This window comes from Manis javanica, chromosome 10, assembly GCF_040802235.1.
Source record: "Manis javanica isolate MJ-LG chromosome 10, MJ_LKY, whole genome shotgun sequence".
Taxonomy (NCBI): domain Eukaryota; kingdom Metazoa; phylum Chordata; class Mammalia; order Pholidota; family Manidae; genus Manis; species Manis javanica.
This window is the reverse complement of record NC_133165.1, coordinates 87079723-87097037: the sequence shown is the minus strand read 5'-3', so window position 1 is coordinate 87097037 and position 17315 is coordinate 87079723. Positions and strand designations below refer to the sequence as shown.

The 17315-nt window shown below is 41.2% G+C and overlaps 1 protein-coding gene across 1 annotated transcript in view; it reads right to left on the bottom strand.

Moving 5' to 3' along the window:
- Nucleotides 1-7112: 7112 nt before the first annotated feature.
- LOC140843892 (uncharacterized) overlaps nucleotides 7113-17315 on the bottom strand; it is a 29372-nt gene continuing 19169 nt past the window's right edge. The window contains exons 14-16 of the mRNA XM_073214303.1: nucleotides 15846-16154; nucleotides 9587-9913; nucleotides 7113-7832 (exon numbers count right to left, since the gene is read on the bottom strand). Coding sequence (XP_073070404.1) covers nucleotides 7594-7832; nucleotides 9587-9913; nucleotides 15846-16154 — 875 coding nt within the window. The 3' untranslated portion in view covers nucleotides 7113-7593. The remainder of the gene's footprint in view (nucleotides 7833-9586; nucleotides 9914-15845; nucleotides 16155-17315) is intronic.

Here is a 17315-nt window from a genome sequence, read left to right as displayed (position 1 = left end):
CTGAGGTGGGGATTTATGACTGTCAGAGGAGGGGCCTGAGCGTCCGCCACAGCCGTAAAGGCTTGAGGCGGGGATTTATGGCTGTTTGGGGAGGGGCCTGAGGGTCCGCCGCAGCCGTGAAGGCCTGAGGCGGGGAGAGTTCCCTCCTCATCCCCGGGCGTCAGGGCCTTGCCGGACGATCACGGTCAATGGCACTGCGATAGCTTGGGGAAGAGTGGCCCACCCCGGGGAAATTTTGCTTAAAAACTTTCAGCACTGATGGAAGGGATGGTGAATGCATTTGACTGTCGGAGGAGGGGCCTGAGCATCTGCTGCAGCCGTAAAGGCTTGAGGCGGGGATTTATGGCTTTTGGAGGAGGGGCCTGAGGGTCCGCCGCAGCCGTGAAGGCCTGAGGCAGGGAGCGTTCCCTCCTCATCCCCGAGCGTCAGGGCCTTGCCGGACGATCATGGTCAATGGCACTGCGATAGCTCGGGGAAGAGTGGCCCACTCCAGGGGGAAAACTTACCTAAAGGCCAGAGAGGAGTGGTGAGTGTGATGAGCCAGCGCCGGAAAAAGAGGATGAGGGCAAGCTGCTGCTGGTGTTGGGGGAAGACGGGGCCCAGTTGGGGTGTCCCGTCTCCCGGGTTTCAGCACCAATGAAAGGAAAGGAGCGACACATAGCAGCAATTCACCGGAGAGTTCCGCTTTATTAGGGAAAGGTGCTGGGTTATATAGGAGGGGGCATGAATTGATTGAGGTGTCACTTCTACGGGGCTGGTGGCTGTTGGCTAGGTGCTGGGATTGGGAGGGGGGCGAGAGGTGATTGGGCTTCAGGTGGCGCCGGCGGGAACTGAGGACCCCGAAGAGAAGCCGGAAGTTTGCCATCTTACTGGTGGGGACCCTTCAGGTTACAAACTACTTTATTAGAACTAGAAGGAGAAAAAAAATACAAAAAACAGCATATAGGTAAAGGTAAGAAATAAGGTGAGCCTGCATGATTAACACAATAAAGACATGGGCTATGCTGAGGTACCCTCCTTTATTTGGGGACTATTCAAACATTCCAGGCCAAGTTGCTCCTGGCTTTTTGAGCTTTAATTGATAAACTCTGGGTCTTTTTAATGGACTTTCATGGCTTTTTTCTCTTTCCACCCCGCTCATGCCTATTTTCCTGCCTAACAGAAATATCAGACAATCATTTGCTCAAATGTTGAAGGCCTTGCATGGTATTCTCCACATCTGGGCTGCCCTATGGGGAAATGGAAACAAATACATCTAACTTTCTGACTCTTAGCTGGAGGTAAGTGGTAAACATACCTGCTAGACAAAGTAGATTTCTTGGTATATATGAATGAGTGGCTGGGGATAGGAAGTCTGTATAGATACCAAGTTCAGAGCCCCACTGAAGTTTTTGAACATTAGTAATTCTGCCCTCTCACCTGCTTAGCATTTTTTTCTCTACCTCCTTTTCTTTCCTTGATGATAGATTTTTTTTGCTATATTCATAAGGCATCTACCTGTCAATCCTTCCTTTGTGCACAGCTAAAGCATTATAGAATTAGGCACAATCTATGATTTAGTTCATTGATGGATTGGATTATTTGTGCTGAAGCTTGAAGTTTGCTTTTGGTACAAAAATTCAGTTACCTGAGCTAATTGGATCATTTCCCTCTCTCCAACCCCAAGCCAGTATCTTCTTATTTAAAATAATGTACATGTAGATATGACTCAGAATAAATTCTGTATTAAAATTTAATTTCTGCTCCTATGGTTCTCAACCTGACCCAAGGAGCTTTTCTTTCTGTCAGCTATATGTATTAATGGTATTTACTGTATGGGAAATTAAAACTGAGACATTTAAAAAATGTTTATAAATTAAGTTAAAAATAATATGAAGGCATTTTTGTTGAAAAATAGCCATGTGTACCCAAATCAATTTAGTAAGAAGAGTGGCATCCTTCCATACTTGGGAATCTCTTCAGTGCCTGCCTTAATCGAAGACAGCTGGATTCTTACCTGCTTCTGCATCTGATTTGTTGAACTTTCACACCCATTAGTAAACTCCACTCCTAGTCTTGAGTGAGAGTGAGAGTGAAAAGGGAGAGTAACACCATAGCATTTGGTGAGAATAATTTTGACCCCAGTGTGTCCCTTGAAAGGGTCGTGGAGTTCCCCAGGGTTCGCAGGCCACTTTGAGAACTGCTGGTGCAGACTATAAAGAGCATAACTTTACATTATTATCATAGGAATGTTAAGGAATGGGTGATAGGAGTACCGTCCCTAGATTTTAGATGTCAGTCTCAACCCACATGTGTAGGATAGGATTTAATTAATAATATAGTTACACTTAATAACCAAAAGACATATAGCTTGCATTTTATATAACCTGCTTAAACTTTATATAGCCTTAGACACATATCTAAAAGTCTATATAATCTTACACACTTAAAGTAAAAATCATAGCCCACATGCTTAACCCACACGCTGTCTTATGCCATTTTCTGTTTAGCACCTAGCACATAGCTTCCATGAATTACTGATCACAATAGACTAGGGGAAAGTTAAAAATTAAATGTTAAACGGCTACTATTAGAAGAAATAATGATATTTACTTAAGGGTAATAAGCTGAAATTATGTAAACTGACAGAAAAATGATTGTATTATTCATGATTAAAAAAATGTTTAACATTATGTAAACCTTAAAAAGATATTAAAATAAAGGCCCTGCTGCTTGATGTCAGGAGATGTTACAACTTGAATTGGGTGTTTCGTCTCCTCATTCATCTCACTTGCCGACGCTGTCCTTTCCTTCGTGACCCACACCTCGGCTGGAGCTGGACTCCGGCAAGTGGCGCCCATGGTGGGGCACAAAGGTAAGCTCTTTATACTACGGCATTTCCAGGGACAGATAGGATTCTGCTCAGGGTGCTCGAGACCCCTCTGTGAAGGAAGGCAGGGTGAGAAAGGGCAGATATATCAGAACTTTGAGAAGCCATGGGCCATACTGAGTCTAAAGAAAAGGACTCTTTATTGAAGTTTTAATGCATATGCTTGTAGGTAGAAGTATAAAAGTCACCAATAGACAATTAGCAAGATTCTTACATTTTGTCCAGGAATGTTGTCCTTGGTTTCCTGACCAAGGCACAGTGAGTCTCGCAACCTGGCAGAAGGTTGGAGAAGAGAAAAGGGAATATTATGCCAGCCATGGACCTGAGAAGGTCCCTACAGATGCCTTTGCATTGTGGAATTTAATCAAAGAGGTTTTAAAACCTAAACAGCAGGTAGAGACCCTCCCATAAAAGCCATCCAACTCTAGGTCTCAAGAGGAAGGCAACAGGCAGAAAACAAAAGGTAATAGGAAAGGATATGGCACTAATGAAGTAAAAGACAAAAAGGAAGATCCCCTTGGGGAAACTGATAAGGCTACTCCTTTAGTTACCAAAAAGGAGAAACAAACACCACCTAAAGTCATGCTGGCATCAGCTCCTCCAGATGATAACATTCCTGACCCACAGATCAGGCAGATTTGGAGGAGGAAGCTGCCAAATATAATAATGAGAATTATCCACCTAAATTAATTCCCCCTACTTTAAAGAAAAACCCTTCCTCCAAGAATCCCTTTGTAAGACCTTCTGAGTCTACTCCTATTAGCAAAACTCAGAGACCACCACCGTTCCAGCCTCCTCCTCCCAGATTTGATCAAACGACTCCTACCGGAGTAAGGGCTGCCTTAAAGCAAGCAGAACAAGAAGGGAACATAGAATTTGTGTGTTACCTAATTATTTTTGGAGGAGAATTTAACAATAAAAGCATCTCCTGGGAGCCCATCCCATATAAATTATTTTAAAAAATTAAAGGTTGCCTGCAAAAGCCATTGTCTCTTAACACCTTACACTTTGACATTAGTTGAGGCCTTATCCGGTAGATGGGTAACAGCGCTCCTCACTGTAGCAAAACTTCAAGTGATGCTGGCCTCTGCTCCCCTTTATGATGAAAGATTAACTCCATAAAAGAAGGAAATTTAGGAGAAAATGCAGCCCAATATAATCCTTTTAGAACAGGTGCTGCTCAACTAGTTAAAAAGCCTCCAGATTCCAAAATATCTATAATCGAGCAAACTAAAAAGAAAGAAGGCAATTAAATATTAGTAACTCAAGTTTTTGTGTCAGTTTGTCTGTCTGTGTATATGTTCTTTTGTGAAGTGTTGCTAACTGTAGTCATTGTGTCTCAATCTGTTTGTTTATATGTCTAAGTGTGTAAATAAAAAAATATATTTTTAACGTCCAGGTGGTATTAATAACAGTTGATTTAAAGACAAGCGCTTATAAAAGTTGGGCATTCTAAAACTTTCAGAAAATTCTAATAAAAGATACTAAGCATTAATGCTAATTTAAGTTAAACTAAAACAGACATGTCCTTATGGTCGTCAGCTGCCTAAGGTCACTGAAGCTACTTTATCTGTTAAATCTTTCAAGAAAAAATGCTTAAAGAGAGGCTTAACCTTGTCTATTGTTTTGGTAAAAGTTTTGTGAGTAATCTAGCATCGTTGTTAAGAATAAGTAAACTAAGTGTAGCAGGTAAACATCTTAATAATTGTGTGTTACAGTGTGTATACCTACAAACAGCAATAGAAATTTTGTGGAAAAATTAATATGGTCATACTATATAAAATTAAAGCAAATGAGTCTTGATATCAGGTACACAGCAAAATTAAAATTTTGTTCTTAGCTATAAGGACAAAGTTTGTTTTAATTATTAGTCTGCTTTAATGTTAAAAAATTGCAAAAAGTTTTTTAATTGTTTTATCAAAGTTTCTCATGCTTAAAATTTCAATAAATTATCTAAGTACTTAAAATAAGATCTTAATATTAAAAGAACTAAAAGCTAAATTTTACTAACTGTGTAGCCTTTTGTATTTGCTTTTAAAATCTTTTCTTGCCATTCTAGTTAAATAGATAAGTATTGTTTCATAGTAACATAATTTTATTTAGGCTGTTTAGGCAAGTGCCTTAAAATTTTTCTGACAGCTTACCAAAATCAGATTTTAAGAAAGTGCTTTTACCTCTAGTTAACTCTGGAACGTGTCAGAGGAATTTTTTTTCTTATTGAAAAAATATTTGGCTAATTTGGCTTATTTATCTAATTTATATTTACCTGGAAAACACTGTCAAAGAAGATAATGCTAAACCTTATAACTAAATGTTTTATGTTACAAAAGTATCCAAATTTTCTTATGTCAACTGTCCTATAGTAAGCTCTTATCAAATCTTTAAACATCGTCATTTATAAGTTTGCTGTCATTTATAGTCACTAATTATTTCTAAATTAGTAAAGAAATAGATTTTAGCAGAACAGGTATTGGTTACATAAGATTAAGTAAACTAAAGAAAACGATTTTGTGGCTTTTTGTCTTCAATTAATTCCAAACCTTTAGCAAAATAAAAACACCTGTTTACAGGGCAATAGAAAGAGCCTGATATTTTAATAACCTGTGGGAAAGGATATGCTTGTATTTTTAAACAGGACCCAGATACACCCGTGTGGGTACCAGACAAACTCATCAGACAAGTCTCAACCACCACCTCCTCCCCCACACAACTTCCTGAGACGAAGTGAAAGTCCCCGCCCAAGAAAAACCTTGAAGAACTTTAGCACAGCATTTATAGAACCTCGCTCTGCAAGATTCCTGAAAAGCTCGCCAGTCGCAACCAAGTTTTCCCCCCGCAGCAGCAGCGATTAGCAAGATCAACTCCAGGAAGTGACCCTCTGACCTGAGACCAAATAAAGAACCTGATGGAGAAAGCTGAAGCTGTAGATCGCCTTCAGGGTTTGCCTATTACTCGTAAAACTCTGTTTATAGCTATGCTTAGGTCCCACCCACATTAACTATATCTCTAAATGAAAAATCTTTCCTACAGTCTGAATTATGGCGAGTTGTAGCTTCTGTCAGACCAGCAACACTGCATAGACCCACAAAAAAAGCTGTTTATCAATTTCAAGCCTGTTGGTTAACTTTATATGCCTTTTCGCTATTTCAAAATTATGTATCTATAAATATTAGCAAAATTATAAATTCATTATAAATTGTAATAATTGTACTCGTATTTTTGTAAAACCTAATGCAAAAGTCATTTTTATTGTGCACCATCCCCCATATTTGATAATTTCTGTTGCTTTAAACTCTATGTAGTTTAATGATTATGGGCTACAAGCACTTCGTGGTACCAGCACTCTCTTACTTTGGGAAAGCGTTTTGTGGCAACTTTCATTCTTGGTATTGCTGCACTCATTACCTTAGCAACTTTCCTTTCTTTTTCAGCTGTAGCCCTAGTACAAGAGACCCACACTGCCGCTTACTGATTAGTTGTCTAAAAATGTATCACTGGCTTTAGCCACTCAAAAGTTTATTGATCAAAAATTAAAGTCTAAAGTTAATGCCCTTAAAGAGACCCTATTTACGGTCCTAATGTTTTTATGCTTGTACATCAGCTTTCTTATGTTATTCTTCCTGTAGTTTTAAAAGAGCCCTAGTATAATGATCCAGAAATACAAGTTCTTCAGTTTATTAATCATGCTTTAAGCCACCCAAAGCAGTTTGTAGCTGCCTTAATATTAGGAATCACTGCATTAATTACACTCATCAGCTCACTTGCATTATCCACTACTGCTTTAGTACAAGAAATTCACACACCCAACCACGTAGACACTTTAAGCAAAAATGTTTCAGTAGCTTTATATTTACAAGAGCAGATTAATTTAAAAATTGAGGTATGAATTACTGTTTTAGAAAAAACCCTGCTGTATGTAGAAAATCAAGTCCAAAATTAAAAAACCCGCTTGATCACCACATGATACAGTCAGTATAATAAATCTGCATGACTCCCTACTTATATAATTCCACTGAAACTTCTTGGGACAGTGTGAAAAATCATTTATTAGGCATTTGTGATCATTCTAATACTTCTTTAAATATGGCCACTAATATAGCTACACTTAATAACTAAAAGACATATCGCTTGCATTTTATATAACCTGCTTAAACTTTACATAGGCTTAGACACATACCTTAGACACATATCTAAAAGTCTATATAATCTTACACGCTTAAAGTAAAAATCATACCCACACACTTAACCCACATGCTGTCTTACACCATTTTCTGTTTAGAACCTAGCATGTAGCTTACATGAGTTACTAATCACAATAGACTAGGGGAAAGTTAAAAATTAAATGTTAAATGGCTACTATAAGAAGAAATAATGATATTTAATTAAGGGTAATAAGCTGAAATTATGTAAACTGACAGAAAAAGGATTGTATTATTCATAATTTAAAAAAATGTTCAACATTATGTAAACCATAAAAAGATACAAAAATAAAGATCCTGCTGCTTGATGTCAGATGTTACAACTTTAATTGGGTGTTTTGTCTCCTCACTGATCTCACTCGGTGACGCTGTCCTTTCCTTCATGACCCACACATCAGCTGGAGCGGGACTCCGGCACGAGCCCATTCCAAATCTGATGTGCAAACACAGACGTGTTCTGAGGCATGCTGGCCACGTGGAAGGCAAAGGGTGTGCTCGGGCCACCTGCACCCAGGGAGTTCGGATTCAACCCTCCCAACAAAGGGTTCTTGAGACCAGTTCTCCCACTCTGTCCTGAACCAAGCTGAATGTCCCAGTGGTGGAGCTGCTGTGGGGGTGAGCCATGCTCATCCTAAAGCCCACAGTGCCAGTGGGACCTGCTAACACCCTGGACATGAAGGGCACTGAGATGGTGCTGCCAAACCCTGTTGTGCTGGTCCCGCTGCTGGTGGTCAGGGTCATAGCTGCAAAGGCCGAGGTGATGGCTGCAAAAAAGGAGGAAACATGGATCATTGTCTAACCCCATATGAAAAAGTAAATTTGAAATGGATAAGAGACCTGAATGTAAGTCATGAAACCATAAAACTCTTAGACAAAAACAGGCAAAAATCTCTTGGACATAAACATGAGTGACTTCTTCATGAATGTATCTCCCAAGGAAAAGGAAACAAAAGCAAAAATGAACAAATGGGACTATACCAAGCTTAAAAGCTTCTGTACAGTAAAGAACACCAACAACATAAGAAAAGGACATCCTACAGTATGGGAGAATATATTCATAAATGACAGAGCTGATAAAGAGTTGACATTCAAAATATATAATGAGCTAACACAGCTCAACAAACAAAAAGCAAATCCAATTAAAAAATGGGCGGGGTAGCTGAACACACAGTTCTCCAAAGAAGAAAATCCGATGGCCAATAGACAAATGAAGAGATGCACCACATTGCTTGTCATCAGACAAATGCAAATTAAAACCACAATGAGATATCACCTCACACCAGGAAGGATTGCCGCCATCCAAAAGACAAACAACAAGAAATGTTGACGAGATTGTGGTGAAAGGGGAACCTTACTACACTGTTGGTGGGAATGTAAATTCGTTCAATCATTGTGAAAAGCAACATGGAGGTTCCTCAAAAAGCTCAAAATAGAAATACCATTTGAACAAGGAATTCCACTCCTAGGAATTTACTCTAAGAATACAGCACCCCTATATTTTGAAAGAGACAGATGCACCCCTATGTTTATCACAGCACTATTAAAAACAGCCAAGAAATTGAAACAACCTAAGTGTCCATCAGTAGATGAATGGATAAAAAAGATGTGATATATATGCACACTGGAATATTATTCAGCCATAATAAGAAAAAAAGTCCTACCATTTGCAACAACATGGATGGAACTACAGGGTATTGTGCTCAGTGAAATAAGTGAGGTAGAGAAATACAAGTACCAAATGATTTCACTCATCTCTGGAGTATAACAACAAAGGAAAAACTGAAGGAACAAAACAGCAGCAGAATCACAGAATCCAAGAATGGACTAACAGTTACAAAGACTAAGGGACTGAGAAGGATGGATGGGAATGGAGGGATAAGGGCAGGGAAAAAGACAAGTGGCATTATGCTTAGCATGTATAATGTGGGGGACACGGGCAGGGCTAGGCTACACACAGAAGATAAGTAGTGATTCTACCTCATGTTACTACGCTGATGGACAGGGACTCTGATGGAGTTTGTGTGGGGTACTTGGTGAAGGGGGAAGTCAAATAAACATAATGTTCTTAAGGTAATTGTAGATTGATAACAAAAAAAAAACATTTTAAAAGGCCATGAATGATCTTCCTTTGTGCCTGTCTCTTAATGTCATTTTATCTCACTTTCCTTTTTAAACCTGTAGCCACACCTGGCTCTTATCGGCTCATGACAACATAAACTCATCTCTGCCTTTGGGCCTTTGCTCCTGTGCCTACAAGGTTCTCACCCCAGCCACAGCCCCTGCTCCCAAATCTGGAACTGCAGCCATGGCCTCAGTTATCTACTGTCTCTAAAAAGTTGCCGCTGTCTACCTAAATAGCTCCTCCAGTCATGAGTTACACTGCTACCTGGTGCTATTTATGGATAACTTCTGTGATAACATCTAAATCTTCAACACAGGATACAGCTCCAAAAGCAGAGACTGTGTCAGCACTGAAGACAGTGCCTGCACTGCACACCGAGATCATTCAAAATCTCACCTGCAATTCCAGACATGTTCTGAGTTGTGCTGGCCACGTGGAAGGGAGAGGGTGTGCTCTGGCCAGCTGCACCCAGGGAGTTCGGATTCAAGGCTCCCCAGAAAGGGTTATTGAGACCACTTCTCCCACTCCGTCCTGACTCAAATACGAATGACCCAGTGGTGGAGCTCCTGTGGGGGGCCGCCGTGCTGATCACAAAACCCCCATTGCCAGTGGGGCCTGCTGACACCCCAGACGTGATAGGCGATAAAGTAGTACCGCCGAACACTGAGCGACTGGTCCCGCTGCTGGTGGTCAGGGTCATAGGTGCAAAGGCCAAGGTGATGGCTGCAAAAAAGGAGGAGACATGGATCATTGTCTAACCCAATACATAAAAGTAAATTTGAAATGGATCAAACACCTGAATGTAAACCATGAAACCAGAAAACTCTTAGACAAAGACAGGCAAAAATCTGTTGGACATAAACATGAGTGACTTCTTCATGAACGTATCTCCCAAGGAAAGGGAAACAAAAGCAAAAATGAACAAATGGGACTATATCAAGCTTAAAAGCTTCTGTACAGTAAAGAACACCATCAACAGAAGAAAAGGACATCCTACAGTATGGGAGAATATATTCATAAATGACAGATCTGATTAAAGGTCGACATCCAAAATATATAATGAGCTAACACAGCTCAACAAACAAAAAGCAAATATTCCAATTAAAAAATGGGCATGGGAGCTAAACAGACAGTTCTCCAAAGAAGAAATTCAGATGGCCAATAGACACATGAAATCATGTATCATATCGCTTATCATCAGAGAAATGCCAATTAAGACCACAATGAGATACCACCTCACACCAGGAAGGATCGCCACCATACAAAACACAAACAACAAATGTGTGCGAGGTTGTGGAGAAAGGGAACCCTCCTACACTGTTAGTGGGAATGTAAATTCGTTCAACCATTGTGAAAAGCAATATGGAGGTTCCTCAAAAAGCTCAAAATAGAAATACCATTTGACCCAGTAATTCAACACCAAGGAATTTACCCTAAGAATACAGATGCCCAGTTTGAAAAAAGACAGATGCACCCCTATATTTATCGCAGCACTATTCAAAACAGCCAAGAAATGGAAACAAAGTGTCCATAAGTACACGAATGGATAAAAAAGATTTGATACATATGCATAATGGAATATAATTCAGCTATAAGAAGAAAACAAATCCTACCATTTGCAACAACATGGATGGAGCTCGAGGGACTTATGTTCAGTGAAATAAGTGAGGCGGAGAAAGAGGAGTACCAAATGATTTCACTCATCTCGGGTGTATAAGAGCAAAGGAAAAACTGAAGGAACAAAACAGCAGCAGAATCACAGAAAATAAGAATGGACAAACAGTTACCAAAGGGAAAGGGACTGAGGAGGATGGGTGGTAAGGGAGGGATAAGGGCAGGGAAAAAGAAAGAGGACATTATGATTAGCATGTATAATGTGGTGGGTCACGGGGAGGGCTAGGTTACACAGAGAAGACAAGCAGTGATTCTACAGCATGTTACTATGCTGACGGACAGTGACTCTAACGGGGTTTCTGCGGGGTACTTGGTGAAGAGGGGAGCCAAATAAACATAATGTTTTTAAGGTAATTGTACAGAGATACCAAAAAAAAAAGCATTTGAATGGCTGTGAATGATCTTCCTTTCTGCCTGTTTCTTAATGTCATTTTATCCCACTTTCCTTAATAACCTCTAGCCACAGCTGGCTCTTCTCTGCTCATGAAAACATAAGCTCATCTCTGCCTTCGGACTTTTGCTCCTGTGCCGGTAACGTTCTCATCCTGACTCACTGTCCATTCTCCCAACTCTGGAAATGCAGCCATGGCCTCACTTTGTTATTGTCTCAGAAAGGCTGCCGCTGTCTACCTAAATAGCTCCTCTGGTTGATGAGTTACACTGCTACATGACGCTGTTTACAGATAACTTTTGTGATAACATCTAAATCTTCACCACAGCATACGGCTCCGAAAGCAGAGACTGTGTCAGCACTTAAGACAGCACCTGGCAATGCACCCCGAGCCCATTCCGAATCTCACCTGCAATCCCAGACGTGTTCTGAGGCATCCTGGCCATGTGGAAGGGAGAAGGTGTGCTCTGGCCAGCTGCACCCAGGGAGTTCGGATTCAAGGCTCCCCAGAAAGGGATCCTGAGACCAGTTCTCCCACTCCGTCCTAACCCAAAGCTGAATGTCGCAGTGGTGGAGCTGCTGTGGGGTGGCAGCCATCTCATACTAAAGCCCCCACTGCCAGCAGGACCTGCTCACACCCTGGATGGGAAGGGCACTGAGATAGTCCTGCCAAATCCTGTTGTACTGGTCCCGCTGCTGCTGGTCAGGGTCATAGCTGCAAAGGCCGAGGTGATGGCTGCAAAAAAGGAGGAAACATGGATCATTGTCTAAGACTATACACAAAAGTAAATTCAAAATGGATCAAAGACCTGAATTTAAGTCATGATATCATAAAACTCTTAGACAAAAACAGGCAAAAATCTCTTGGACATGAACATGAGTGACTTCTTCATGAACGTATCTCCCCAGGCAAGGGAAACAAAAGCAAATATGAACAAATGGTACTATATCAAGCTTAAAAGCTTCTGTACAGTAAAGAACACCAACAATATAAGAAAAGGACATCCTACAGTATGGGAGAATGTATTCATAAATGACAGAGCTGATAAAGAGGTGACATCCAAAATATATAATGAGCTAACACAGCTCAACAAACAAAAAGCAAATAATCCAATTAAAAATGGGCAGAGGCGCTGAACAGACAGTTCTCCAAAGAAGAAAATCCGATGGCCAATAGACAAATGAAGAGATGCACCACATCACTTGTCATCAGACAAATGCAAATTAAAACCACAATGAGATGTCACCTCACACCAGTAAGGATTACCACCATCCAAAAGACAAACAACAAGAAATGTTGGCAAGGTTGTGGTGAAAGGGGAACCTTACTACACTGTTGGTGGGAACGTAAATTCATTCAACCATTGTGAAAAGCAATATGGAGGTTCCTCAAAAAGCACAAAATAGAAATACCATTTGAACAAGGAATTCCACTCCTAGGAATTTACTCTAAGAATACAGCACCCCTATATTGTGAAAGAGACAGATGCACCCCTATGTTTATCACAGCACTATTTAAAACAGCCAAGAAATTGAAACAACCTAAGTGTCCATCAGTAGATGAATGGATAAAAAAGATGTGATATATATGCACACTGGAATATTATTCAGCCATAATAAGAAAAAAAGTCCTACCATTTGCAACAACATGGATGGACCTACAGGGTATTGTGCTCAGTGAAATAAGTGAGGTGGAGAAATACAAGTACCAAATGATTTCACTCATCTCTGGAGTATAACAACAAAGGAAAAACTGAAGGAACAAAACAGCAGCAGAATCACAGAATCCAAGAATGGACTAACAGTTACAAAGACTAAGGGACTGAGAAGGATGGATGGGAATGGAGCGATAAGGGCAGAGAAAAAGAAAAGGGGCATTACGCTTAGCATGTATAATGTGGGGAGCACGGGGAGGGCTAAGCTACACACAGAAGATAAGTAGTGATTCTACAGCATGTTACTACGCTGATGGACAGGGACTCTGATGGAGTTTGTGTGGGGTACTTGGTGAAGGGGAAAGCCAAATCAAAATAATGTTCTTAAGGTAATTGTAGATTGATAACAAAAAAAAATGTTTTTTAAAGGCTGTAAATGATCTTCCTTTGTGCCTGTCTCTTAATGTCATTTTATCTCACTTTCCTTTTTAAACCTGTAGCCACACCTGGCTCTTATCTGCTCATGACAACATAAACTCATCTCTGCCTTTGTGCCTTTGATCCTGTGCCTACAAGGTTCTCACCCCAGCTGCAGCTCCTGCTCCCAAATCTGGAACTGCAGCCATGGCCTCAGTTATCTACTGTCTCCAAAAGACTGCCGCTGTCTACCTAAATAGCACTTCCGGTCTTGAGTTACACTGCTATCTAGTGCTTTTTATGGATAACTTCTGTGATAACATCTAAATCTTCAACACAGGGTCCAGCTCCAAAAGCAGAGACTGTGTCAGCACTTAAAAGAGCGATTGGCACAGCAGACCGAGCCCATTCCAAATCTCACCTGCAATCCCAGACGTATCCTGAGGTGTGCTGGCCACGTGGATGGGAGAGGGTGTGCTCTGGCCAGCTGCACCGAGGGAGTTCTCATTCAAGGCGCCCCAGAAAGGGTTCTTGAGACCAGTTCTGCCACTCTGTCCAGACCCAAATCCGAATGACCCGGTGTTGGAGCTGCTGTTGGTGGCAGCCATGCTGATCACAAAACCCCCACTGCCAGCCAAACCTGCTGACACCCTGGACGTGATGGGTGATAAAGTAGTGCTGCCGACCACTGACCTACTGGTCCCGCTGCTGCTGGTCAGGGTCATAGCTGCAAAGGCCGAGGTGATGGCTGCAAAAAAGGTGGAGACATGGATCATTGTCTAACCCAATACATAAAAGTAAATTCGAAATGGATCAAAGACCTGAATGTAAGCCATGAAACCAGAAAAATCTTAGACAAAGACAGGCAAAAATCTGTTGGACATAAACATGAGTGACTTCTTCATGAATGTATCTCCCAAGGAAAGGGAAACAAAAGCAAAAATGAGCAAATGGGACTATATCAAGCTTAAAAGCTTCTGTAAAGTAAAGAACACCATCAATGGAAAAAAATGACATCCTACAGTATGGGAGAATATATTTATAAATGACAGATCTGATTAAGGGTCAACAACCACAATATATAATGAGCTAACACAGCTCAACAAACAAAAAGCAAATAATCCAATTAAAAAATACGCATGGGTGTAAAACAGACAGTTCTCCAAAGAAGAAATTCAGATGGCCAACAGACACATGAAATCATGTGTCATATCACTTGTCATCAGAAAAAAGCCAATTAAGACCACAATGAGATACCACCTCACACCAGGAAGGATCGCCGCCATACAAAACACAAACAACAGCAAACGTTGGCGAGGTTGTGGAGAAATCGGAACCCTCCTACCCTGTCACTGGGAATGTAAATTCGTTCAACCATTGTGAAAAGCAATATGGAGGTTCCTCAAAAAGCTCAAAATAGAAATACCATTTGACCCAGTAATTCAACACCAAGGAATTTACCCTAAGAATACAGATGCCCAGTTCGAAAAAAGACAGATGCACCCCTATATTTATCGCAGCACTATTCAAAACAGCCAAGAAATGGAAACAAACTAAGTGTCCATTAGTAGACGAATGGATAAAAAAGATTTGATACATATGCACAATGGAATATAATTCAGCTATAAGAAGAAAACAAATCCTACCATTTGCAACAACATGGATGGAGCTAGAGGGTGTTATCTTCAGTGAAATAAGTGAGGTGGAGAAAGACAAGTACCAAATGATTTCACTTATCTCGGGAGTATAAGGGCAAAGGAAAAACTGAAGGAACAAAACAGCAGCAGAATCACAGAACCCAAGAATGGACTAACAGTTACCAAAGGGACAAGAACCAAGGAGGATGGGTGGGAAGGGAGGGATAAGGGCATGGAAAAAGAAAGGGGGCATTATGATTAGCATGTATAATGTGGGGGGGGGCACAGGGAGGGCTACGGTACACACAGAAGACAAGTAATGATTCTACAGCATGTTACTATGCTGATGGACTCTAATGGGGATGGTGCAGGGTACATGCGAAGGGCGGGGCCAAATGAAAATAATGTTCTTAAGGTAATTGTAGATTGCCTTGAAAAAGGCATTTTTCAATGAAAAAAGCTATTTTAAAAAGCCGTCAATGATCTTCCTTTCTGCCTGCCTCTTAATGTCATTTTATCCCATCTGCCTATTTAAACCTCTAGCCACACTGGCTCTTCTCTGCTCACAAAAATATAACATTGTCTCTGCCTTCCTGCCTTTGCTCCTCTGACTGAAAAATCCTCAACACCAGACGAGGTACCGGCTCCAAACTCTGAAGTTGCAGTCATCATCTCAGTTTCCTATTGTCTCAGAAAGGCTGCCGCTGACTACCTAAATAGATCCTCTGGTGATGAATTACACTGGTACCTGATGCTCTTTATAGAAAACTTCTCTGATAACATCTAAATCTTCACCACAGCATACAGCTCCGAAAGCAGAGACACTGTCAGCACGTAAAACCGAACCTGGCACTGCAGACCGAGTTCATTCCAAATCTCACCTGCAATCTCAGACATGCTCTGGGCTATGCTGGCCATGTGGAAGGAAGATGGTGTCCTCTGGCCAGCTGTACCCAGGGAGCTCGGTTTTAAGGCTCCCCAAAAAGGGTTCTTGAGATGAGTTCTCCCACTCTGTCCTGACCCACAGCCAAATGCCCCAGTAGTGGGGCTGCTGTGGGGGGCAGGCACACGTGTCCCAAAGCCTGCAGACACCATAGATGTGAAGGGCACTGAGACGGTGCTGCCGAACCCTGATGTCCTGGTCCCACAGCCGGTGGGCTGGGTCACAGCTCTAAAGCGGGAGGTGATAGCTGCAAAAAAAGAGCAAACATGGATCATTGTCTACCCCACACACAAAAGAAAATTCAAAACTGATCGAACCCCCGAAAGTAAGCCAAGAAACCATAAAATACTTAGAGAAAGACAGGCGAAAATATCTTGGACATAAACATGAGCGACTTCTTCGTCAACATATCTCTCCAGGGAAAGAAAGGAAAAATGAACAAATGGGACTATGTCAAGGTTAAAACCTTCTGTACAGTCAAGGGCACCATCAACAAAACAAAAGGGCGTCCTACAGTATGAGAGAATATGTTCATAAATGACATATCCAATAAACGGTTGACTTCCAAACTACATAAACAACTCACACACCTCAACAAATAAAAAGCACATACTCAAATAAGAATGTGGGCACCGGACATGAACAGGAAGTTCCCCAAAGAAGAAATTCAGGTGGCCAATAGACACATGAAAAATGCACAACATCGCTTGAATTCACAGAAATGCATATTAAAACCAAAATGAGATATCACCTAACACCAGTAAGGATCGCCACCATCCAAAACACAAACCAAAAACCAATCTTAGCAAGGTTGAGGAGAGAGAGGAATCATCCTACACGGTTGCTGGTACTGAATATTCGGTCAACCATTGAGGGAAGCAATATGGAGGTTCCTCAATAACCTCAAAATGGAAATACCGTTTGACCCAGGAATACAGATGCTAGGAATTTACCCTAAGAATACAGCAGCCTAATTTTGAAAACGACAGACATACCCCTATGTTTATCGCAGCACTACTTACAACAGCCAAGAAATGGAAACAACCTACGTGTCCATCAGTATATGAATGTATGCACAATGGAATATGATACAGCCTTCAGAAGAAAACAAATCCTACCATTTGCAACAACATGGTTGGACCTAGGGGGGATTATGCTCAGTGAAATAAGTGAGGCGGAGAAAGACAAGTACCAAATGATTTCACTCATCTCGGGAGTATAGGAGCAAAGGAAAACCTGAAGGAACAAAACAGCAGCAGAATCACAGAACCCAAGAATGGACTAACAGCTACCAAAAAGAAAGGGACTGAGGAGGATGGGTGGGAAGGGAGGGATAAGGGCAGGAAAAAGAAAGGGGGCATTATGATTAGAATGTATAATGTGGGGGGGCACAGGGAGGGCTAGGATG